The sequence below is a fragment of the Lolium rigidum genome, chromosome 2 (genome assembly GCF_022539505.1).
Source record: "Lolium rigidum isolate FL_2022 chromosome 2, APGP_CSIRO_Lrig_0.1, whole genome shotgun sequence".
NCBI classification, from domain to species: Eukaryota; Viridiplantae; Streptophyta; class Magnoliopsida; order Poales; family Poaceae; genus Lolium; species Lolium rigidum.
The window spans coordinates 259,716,595-259,726,668 of record NC_061509.1 but is presented as its reverse complement, the minus strand read 5'-3'; the positions used below and the strand labels follow the sequence as shown (position 1 = coordinate 259,726,668).

At 42.2% G+C, this 10,074-nt stretch overlaps 1 protein-coding gene across 1 annotated transcript; it reads left to right on the top strand.

Annotated features, from left to right (window-relative positions):
• Positions 1 to 2,112: 2,112 nt before the first annotated feature.
• Positions 2,113 to 10,074, top strand: LOC124693328 (pyrophosphate-energized membrane proton pump 3). Its single transcript, XM_047226805.1, has 15 exons — positions 2,113 to 2,227; positions 3,079 to 3,281; positions 4,000 to 4,203; positions 5,034 to 5,185; positions 5,261 to 5,408; positions 5,499 to 5,631; positions 6,313 to 6,485; positions 6,929 to 7,049; positions 7,347 to 7,534; positions 7,895 to 8,332; positions 8,666 to 8,830; positions 8,919 to 9,074; positions 9,155 to 9,266; positions 9,349 to 9,568; positions 9,735 to 10,074. Exons 2-15 carry the CDS (start codon positions 3,192 to 3,194, stop codon positions 9,832 to 9,834), a joined length of 2,400 nt encoding a protein of 799 aa, XP_047082761.1. The 5' UTR covers positions 2,113 to 2,227; positions 3,079 to 3,191; the 3' UTR covers positions 9,835 to 10,074.

The following is a 10,074-nucleotide window of genomic DNA, read 5'->3' as shown; positions in this document are numbered from 1 at the left end:
ATCATGGTAACTCAATGTTTTACCAATACCTTTCTCACCCCAACCCACTCATCTATTATATTATTAAAACTTGACAACCAGTGCCGATTAAGCTAGACATAATCAAATCAATAACAACGGCCAAGATTTACCTTCTAAGTCTATTGATGTTTTCTCAAGACGTGAATATAGAGTGTTCTTTTCCCCAGCGTCCAAACCGTGTACGAAAATATTACATTTGCTTCAAGCCTGCGCATTTAAATTGTACTTATCCCTACGTCCAAACCATCTACGAGAAAAAAAACTAACATTATGACCTTGCAAGATAAACTATAAAATCCCATTAAAGTTGATCTATCGCCTCTCCTACGGTAGCGTCGACTGCGCCGCTGTCCTCTGAGCGTCATAGCACGCCGTTCAGCAGCCTGCAATCTCCGGTACATATTGCCGCGTATATCAGGGCTGCTGAACAGCGGCTATGACGCCTGTGGGACCAGGCGGCGCAGGTCAGACGCCGGCTGTGGAGAGGCGGGTAGATCAGGGTACGTGGTTATCTTGAGTCGGCAATGTTGACCGCAGGTATTTGGACAGTGAGATCAAATCTAAATGCGCCTAAAGCAAAATGTTTATCTCATCTACAGACAGATGGGGAAAGAACACTCCTATTCACGATCTGAACATCAATTGTTTCAGAGGTAAACCTAATAAATCCTTCAAATTAGGTCTGCCAGCCTGGCCGCCCCTCCTGTCTCTCTTCTCCCTTTGCGCTTGGCAGAAGCTCCGCCGGAGATCTCCATCGCCACCGCCACCACGCCGTCGTGCTGCCGGATTCAAGGAGGAGCTACTACTTCCGCTGCCCGCTGGAACGGGGAGAAGGACGTCGTCTTCATCAACAACCGAACGTGTGACCGAGTACGGAGGTGCTTGCCCGTTCGTGGCGCCGGAACCGATCGTGATCAAGATCTTCTACGCGCTTTTGCAAGCGGCAAGTGATCGTCTACCGCAGCAATAAGAGCCTACTCTTATAGGCTTTGGAATCTCTTCAAGGGTTAGTCTTGATCATCCCCTCGTTGCTACCGTCTTCTAGATTGCATCTTGGCTTGGATTGCGTGTTCGCGGTAGGAAAATTTTTGTTTTCTATGCAACGTTATCCTACAGGATGTTCATGGTGGATGTGGGTAGTTCCCCTTGGTTGCTGCGTGGCTGGATATCCACCTCGTCCCATCTGGTGGTTGTTTACTGTGAGGTTGGTCGTGGCATGGAGTCGTGTTCGTGGACGCCAGGGCGGCTGCCTGGAAGGTGGACCGAACGGGTGTCCTTGGCAAGCAACGTGGCGGTGGTGATGGTCTTGGCCCTTGGCCACTAGGGTGTCGAGGAGCGGACATCGGGAGACCTTGGTGGTGGCGACGCTTCGGTTTCGACATCTCCCAGATCATGCTATGAAGACCGGGCTCGAAGGTAGCTGGCGATCCGATAGCGGGCATGTAGGTAGGTTTTTCCAGACGAAAACCCTGTGACGCCAACGCCGGCGGTGCCTGCGAGCGTCGTAACCCTCTTGGGGGCGCCGTTGTGGGCACCTTCCACACGAGGGCTTTGGGTGAGAACTCTAGACCGTTTTTCGGTCTCGATAACAGCGGCGTGCACCATTGTTTCCTTTTTGGGGGCGTCTAGTTGAGTTCCTTCCCCATGGGTCTCGACGCTATCTTCGGTGGCAAGTCGTGGTCTTCTTTGTACTTTTTTTTTATCTACTTTGTAAGGAGTTTTCATCGGTTCGGCTTTAATTATAAAGTGGGGCGAAAGCCCTCTTTCGAGAGAAAATACGAACATGCGAGCTGGTTAAGGCTAAGCTGATTTTGTGACCAAGCCGAGCCGAGACGGCTCACGACGAGCTCGGCTTATTTTCCAGCCCTACCTCTCAGGTTTCTCTCTCCCGCATCTCCACTCCAACCGCATCACATTCACACCTCTCCCTCTCTCTCCTCTTCCTCCACCCAGCCGAGTGGGCGGCGACGAGGGGGACCGCGACCGCCGGTGGCCGCGTTGACGACGGGGACTGCCACTTCCGCCAGCGCCGGCGCCTGCGCGTGGCTACGGGGAGCACGGAAGCGACCGGGACGCGGCCGCGGCGACCTGCTGACCGCGGCGACGAGGAGAGATCTCGGCGACCGCGAGGGATAGCGGCGGCTGTTTTGGGGTCTACTGTTCGTCGACTTTGGGCCTACTGACTTCCGCCCCCCAAAATTCGAAGGTACGACCCCGAATCGGCTCGATCTGCGTAGGTGGCGGTAGATCAGGTAGATTCGCGGTGATCGCGCAATGCTAGCCGTGTTAATCATGAACCCTAGTGCTGCATCTGCGGCCGACGCAGATGGATCCGTGCTAGTTCGGTGTGGAATACGAGCTGTTCGTGGTTACTGCTAGTTTTCGGGGGTTGCGCGCTTGATGTAGATGGTTGGTTCGTGGTTGCCGCGCATTGGTGGTACTAGCTGTCCACGGTTACTAGTTTCCCGGGGCTGCCATACTTACTCTTGATGTGAAGTACTCGTGGAACTGTGGTTTCATGGTTGGTGCCCTATGCCACCTGGTATTTCCGAGTAAACAGAATTTCCATTTTATTTTCAGCAGTCATAGCTTGACGTTCAGATTCGATGCAGTGTTTCTGAGTATTATTGCGTTGCTTGTTGAAAAACCATCTGTGGTTGGCCGACATTCGTCATTTGCTATTGCTCTTCTATATAGTGAAACCATACCCTGTTTCTCTGTGAAAATTTTGTCTCATACTCTGATTTAAGTGTAGTGTAGCCCACATGTTTCTGTAAAACACCTGCTATCAACTGAAAATCTTTCTTGCTGCGTATCCACCAGCAAATCTTTTTTGAATTATCTCTTTAGGGTTTAGAAGGCTTGAGTTTTTAACTCTCTACCTGATTTGTCATCGTATATACACATTGTGATTTGTGGATCATATTTTAATGCTTATGTATGTCATGAAGTACTTACCATCCTGTAGAATGGTGAGGGAAAAGGTTATTTCTAGGTAGTTGTAGCTGAGACCGAAAGCTGGATGTGCTTGACCTTTTCAACTTACTGCTTGTGAAGGTGTTTGGTTTAGACCATCCAAAATTGAGCGTCCGGGATCTGGGAGCGACCTACCCCAAGGTGGGGAGTTCGCTCCTTTTCTAGTAACCAAGAGGGCAAACTCTTATTCCATCATGATGGAAGGTGACATGGAAAAAGGAAGGCCGTATCAGGAGAGACCAAGAACTTTTTCCACTGTGCGCAGTAAATCATCTGTACCGCTGGTATGACCTATTGACTATTGCTAAGCTTTTCTCCACCTTTTACTATATGAACTTAGTATTTACTAGGAGTATCTTTTTAGTCCACTTTCATCTTTTCATCTGTACTGCTCATAAATTTCTTCATGTGCTTAATATATGCAATTGCATGGGAGGCGAGAGCTCTTTCTCCTTTATTTATATCTGCATGAATGGTCCATAATTTTTCTGTCAAAGTATTCACAGTATTTTATTGTATTCACCATATCTTTCTACAACGTTACATATTACATACCAGTCGAAAAATTGGCATCCCGGAACGCCACATCGTGATACCCTTTCCTCTGTTTAACTTCATATTTATTATTTGATTTTTCTTTCTTAAATGATTTAATCTTCTGCAACCAAATGAAGCCATCTTGGTTTATTGCTGCTTTTACTCCAACAAAAATGTCGTGTAGCTCAAAAAGTTCAATAGGTACAAGTGTACAGCATTGTGTCTTTTTATTTTTGTCGAAGCTGTTACATGTTATGAAATGATTTGACCTAAGTAGTTTGGTCATATGTTTTACTTTAGCTGTTTTCATGTAGATGTTATGCACACTTTTTCTAATTTACGATCTTCAATAAATATTTTTCTTGAATTGTGAAATATTTCTCCTCATCAATTGGTTGGATTTATTTTGACATGTTATGAGCATTTTAGTTGCATCTCACTCACTTGCTATTCTGACTAGTGCAGGTCTTCCGTATGTTGATGAAGATAAATCCTCGTGCCCTGATTGTTCTTCTTCTCTTGGGTGTCTGTGGCGTGTTCTACTTAGGAGCCAGTACATCACCAATTATAGTCTTCGTGTTCTGTATATGTACACTCAGTTTATTCTTCGCTCTCTACCTCACAAAGTGGGTGCTTGCCAAGGATGAAGGACCTCCAGAGATGTCTGAGGTATTAAGAATGCTTGTGTTGAGCCATTGAGGATATACCAGTGCCTTATTTTTTCTTCATGTTCGCTGCAAATTATTGGTTTTCTTCATCATGTTTGACATGTCTACAAAATGTTGTATAACACCTTTTTATCATCTTTTGCTTAACACTGTTAATCACACAAAGTTACCAACCTAGGAAACTATAACTGGCTTGTTTTATTCCGCAGCTTTAGATTTGAGGTTTAATACTTCGGTTTTAGTCCTTGTGTTGATGTCTGATGAGCGATGCTAGATCATGGATAGTATTTGCAGTGTAAAATGTGTTGGTTCAGGTTGCATAGTGCTATTTAGCTGCAGCATGTGGGACTGTGTGGATGATTCACAGTTCAATACTAATTGAGAGCATATCCCATGTCATAGCATGTTAACCAAATTAACAGATCACACAATCTAGCAAGATTCCAGTTGAGGAGGTTATTATGGATTAGGTCGTGGAGGCATCTAAAACACCCTTTTGGCAATATCATATAGCATGATAAGCGAGTCTTACAAAATATCAGCTAGTTGTGCGATGTGCGTTGCTTTATTTTACTAGTTCAATGGCATATTTAATTGCATAAAGCAACACATGTACACTGTTATACTATCATCACTCATCTTGCTGGCAAGTAAATCCATCTCTGTAAATAATTTTGTTTGGACCTGTAAATTGGACATGGATTTTTGTGCTGTATGTTGATCCTTTTGGAGGTCCTGATTTCCAATATTTTATTCATTTATCTACTTTTTTCCAGTTGTAGATAATATTGTTATCAAGTTCTTGATCTGTCATATTGATATTCTATTCAGATATCTGATGCCATAAGAGATGGTGCTGAAGGATTTTTTAGGACACAATATGGAGCTATTTCTAAAATGGCTGGCATCCTGGCACTTGTTATCCTTTTCATTTATCTCTTCCGCACTACCACCCCACAGCAGGAGGCATCAGGCCTTGGAAGGTGATTTTCTACTGTTATTCTGAAACTTCAGTTGTACCCATCTTTTGTTGTCTCATAAATCTCATCACTGCTCAGGACAACATCTGCATTTATTACGGTCATTGCCTTTCTCCTTGGAGCTATTTGTTCTGGACTAGCTGGATTTGTTGGGATGTGGGTCTCCGTACGTGCAAATGTTAGAGTTTCAAGTGCTGCTCGACGATCTGCGAGGGAAGCATTGCAGGTTTTGGTTTGCATCCTTGATATGTTATCTTTCTTCATGTGTTTGCCCTGTGCACTAGAGTTCGAAACAATGACTGATTTCTCGAAACAGGTTGCTGTACGTGCAGGTGGTTTCTCTGCCATCGTAGTTGTTGGCATGGCTGTATTTGGTGTGGCATTACTCTATGCAACATTTTATGTTTGGCTTGAAGTAGATTCACCTGGTTCAATGAAGGTTACAGACTGTAAGTTTGTTTCAAACATGGTTTATATCCAATACCTGGGTAGATAGAACTAAGCTCTAATTGTCAATTGAGCTATATGGTGTAGTTTACACGGTAAAAAATTGTTAAATTGACCCGTACATAAAATTTTCTTGTTAAACTGGTGACCGATGATAAGTTCATAAACGGCGATTCTAGTGGAGTAATGTTGAGTAAGGGAACACATTTTGCTTCAAAGATCATTACTGTGCTCTTTTATCATTTTTATTTGATATATTGACTTGCAGCATAAGTCAACATATTACTAAATAGATCAAAAAATATACCGCTACAAATACTTCTTACGATAGATCTAGTTAGTTAGTGTTCACATGGACAATTTATATAGTTATGAACATATCGAGGATCGAACTTTTGAAACTTGGACCGCACACATTCTAAAACATGAAATAAAAAGCTAGGGGTAATTATTTATTGGGAAGTATCACACAGGGACCAACAGTGAAAGTCTGAATGAATAAAATGGTACTATAAAAAGGTTAATCTAGGTCCTAAATGGACATGCAAAATTTTGTACCTGATTAAGATAGTGCTCTACAGACTGATCCACTGATTATATGCTTGGAGTTGCAAATTTGTATAATTTTTTTCAATGCAAAAGCAACACCGTTACTGTTGCTGATTTCATGTGATTCTGTGTAGTGCCTCTTCTCCTTGTGGGGTATGGTTTTGGTGCGTCGTTTGTTGCCCTTTTTGCTCAGTTGGGTGGTGGGATATACACCAAAGCTGCTGATGTTGGAGCTGATCTTGTTGGAAAAGTTGAGCAGGGAATACCAGAAGATGATCCTCGTAATCCTGCTGTCATCGCTGACTTGGTAATTGTGTTTCTTTACTGAAGTTCTGAATTGTTTCTTCTCCATTCTCTTAATTGAAATTGTCTGATATTTTGTTCATCGAATACATCTAGACATAAGGATTGTATTTAGTACTGATGAGCTTCATAAGTTTTATCAGAGATATTTTATGTGACCTTAACAGCCGGCATTCATTCCCAAACCCAAACATGCTATTGTTTCTGTAAGGGGTGGACTAGCGTTGTTGTCCAATGCGTCGTCGAATTCTGAAGGACAGTATATGCATTTCCAGTATATTTCCCTGTGCTTTTTTTTGTGAATGGTATATTTCCCTGTGCTTTTTTTTTGTGAATGGTATATTTCCCTGTGCTGGAATACAAGATTTGATTATCTATTAATGAGTTGCCATTAGCGTATATTTCATTGTCTGCTACTATATATGCTAATAATAAAAAACTGCACAGGTTGGTGATAATGTTGGAGATTGTGCTGCCCGTGGTGCTGATCTTTTTGAAAGTATAGCAGCAGAAATTATCAGTGCAATGATACTTGGTGCAACAATGGCAGAGCGCTGCAAAATTGAAGGCAAGACTCTTTTCCTTGTCGTGTTAAATCTTTGATTGAGATGTCGAGTGACATTGTGTATAATTTTCCTCCAAATGATGTACTTTGGTCCATAGGGGCACTGGCCATAGGTAGTTGCTAATATGGATGATAATAAATTTCCTTTAATCTACGGTCATGTTATGAAAATAATCTATGAATGTTTGTCGCCTTCTCGGTGCACGGATGTACTTGGTTTTGAATAAAATTGAGAATCACCTTTTTCAACATTCCTTTTAATTACACTTGGATTATAATCAACATTGTTTACTATTGCAGATGCTTCTGGTTTTATTCTGTTTCCTCTTGTTGTCCATTCTTTTGATCTGGTGGTGTCATCAGTTGGCATTCTCTCAATTAGGGGAACACGTGACTCTGGATTAATATCCCCTGTTGAAGATCCCATGGCAATTATGCAGAAAGGCTATTCTATTACTATATTGCTTGCCGTTCTTACCTTTGGAGTGGTAAGTCTTGCTGTTTGGTGATTAATAATATTTTGACTACTGGCTTATCTTTCTAGTATTCTATTATACACAGAAAATGATTGTTCATGGATCATGGTTAAATGCTCCCAGGAAAAACAAACATCACAAAACTTCTCCACAAGGGAAAAAATGTAGGCCCCTAGTCCTTAGTCTGGTAATTAGGACTAATTATGTAAACCAAATCATATTCAAATTAATAAGGATACATAGTTGTAAACCATAAAATAATTTATATGGATTCCCACGTATGTTTGTGGTGCCATGTGGATGAATACTCTAGTTTATATTCTTTTCCCATGGAGTGATTTTTTTGATTATTTGCCTGTTTTATATTTCCAGTCTACTCGCTGGCTCCTGTACACTGAACAAGCACCTACTGCATGGCTCAATTTCGCCTTGTGTGGCTTGGTGGGCATCATCACAGCATATGCTTTTGTTTGGATATCGAAGTATTACACAGATTATAAACATGAGCCTGTCCGCCTTTTGGCTCAATCAAGTTCCACAGGACATGGAACTAATATTATCGCTGGAGTAAGTTTGGGAATGGAATCAACAGCCTTACCAGTTCTAGTGATAAGTGTAGCCATTATATCAGCATTTTGGTTGGGACGTACCTCTGGCTTGGTAGATGAGTCTGGCAACCCAACTGGTGGTCTTTTTGGGACAGCTGTAGCTACAATGGGGATGCTTAGTACAGCAGCATATGTCCTCACCATGGACATGTTTGGTCCTATAGCTGATAATGCTGGGGGTATTGTGGAGATGAGTCAGCAGGTAATTCAAACAGATATCTCCTCACTCACATATTTCTTCTTGCATATAGGTAATTCAAACATATGTTTCACCTTTGTTGTAGTTCCTAGCAAACAATTTATGCTAAGGCTGTTAATTAGTGTACTCTTTTTTTACCTGTACATATTCGAAGCACTCTAAAGTTGCAATGGCTAGAGTTTTTAACATTTAATTAATCATGTTTATACGTGGGTTTTGAAGCACTCTAAAGTTGCAACGGCTAGAGTATTTTAACAATTAATCATGTTCATACGTGGGTTTTGACTAATTATGTTGTCTTCTATCATTGTAACACTGGTCGACTAAATTCTGCAGCCTGAAAGTGTCAGGGAAATCACAGACATCCTAGATGCTGTGGGTAACACTACGAAAGCTACCACAAAGGGATTTGCTATAGGGTCAGCAGCTCTGGCTTCCTTTCTCTTGTTCAGCGCATATATGGATGAAGTAGCTGCTTTTGCACAGTTACCATTCAAAGAGGTATGTATTATTATTATTACCTCAATACATGGAATGTTGAAATTAGGTGCTTATGACATATAGAGTGGTTTCACACATTTGCTTGCAGGTTGACATAGCAATTCCAGAGGTTTTTGTTGGTGGTTTACTAGGCTCAATGCTTATATTCCTGTTTAGTGGATGGGCTTGTTCAGCTGTCGGCAGAACTGCACAAGAAGTTGTTACTGAGGTCCGGAGACAATTTCTTGAGAGGCCTGGCATTATGGTGAGTACCTGTTAAACATCAAGTACTTCAGTTTTGTGCCTTTGAAAATTAGCGCTAACTTACAAGATAATATCATACAGAACTACACAGAGAAGCCTGATTATGGTCGTTGTGTTGCAATTGTGGCCTCTGCATCCTTGAGAGAAATGATAAAGCCAGGGGCCTTAGCAATTCTGTCACCCATGGCCGTCGGTGAGTTTATGGGTGTGGGAGTTGTGGTATTCTTGTTTCTGATCTTTGGTGCTTTTTGAAGTTTAATTTACATGATCTGCAGGCATCATCTTCCGGATTTTGGGCCATGCTACTGGCCAGCCTCTTCTTGGAGCTAAAGTTGTTGCCTCTATGCTCATGTTTGCAACCGTCACTGGTATCCTCATGGCACTCTTCTTGAACACTTCTGGTGGTGCCTGGGACAATGCTAAGAAGTACATCGAGACTGGTGCACTTGGTGGTAAAGGCAGTGAGTCTCACAAGGCCGCAATTACTGGCGATACGTAAGTTTCTCACTTATTGGCTGCTGCTTTTGGTTTGTTGAACTGAGGTTTGACTGTTGAACAACACATGCTAAAATAAGTAGTAACAATGTTCCTCTTCTTCAATCCTGTTATGTGACTTCGGTATTTTTTGCTCATTCTGAATGATATTTATGTTGTGCTGCAGGGTTGGAGATCCCTTCAAAGACACGGCAGGGCCTTCGATCCATGTTCTCATCAAGATGCTCGCCACGATCACATTAGTCATGGCCCCAATCTTTTTGTAATTAACCATACATCGAGCTTGCCATTAACCCATCGGAGAAGCATGTATGGATCTTGTAGATGAGGCGTTAACCTGAATGGGATGTAATGATTGGCTTTTAGTACCATTTTGTCATATTGGAAGGAGAGAATCAGTTCTTTGCCCATTTTGATGGTGCGTATTTGACTGTTGCTATTGGACAAATGATACAAACGTTGGAGAAATATACTGTAACAGAGATTAGAATGAACTTCAAATTTTA

Coding starts and splice junctions, on each gene's coding strand:
- LOC124693328 (XM_047226805.1), top strand. CDS start 3,192: ATGATGGAAGGTGACATGGAAAAAGGAAGGCCGTATCAGGAGAGACCA. Junction 8,333..8,665: donor TTGTGGAGATGAGTCAGCAG/GTAATTCAAACA, acceptor TAAATTCTGCAG/CCTGAAAGTGTCAGGGAAAT. Junction 9,569..9,734: donor GCCGCAATTACTGGCGATAC/GTAAGTTTCTCA, acceptor GTTGTGCTGCAG/GGTTGGAGATCCCTTCAAAG.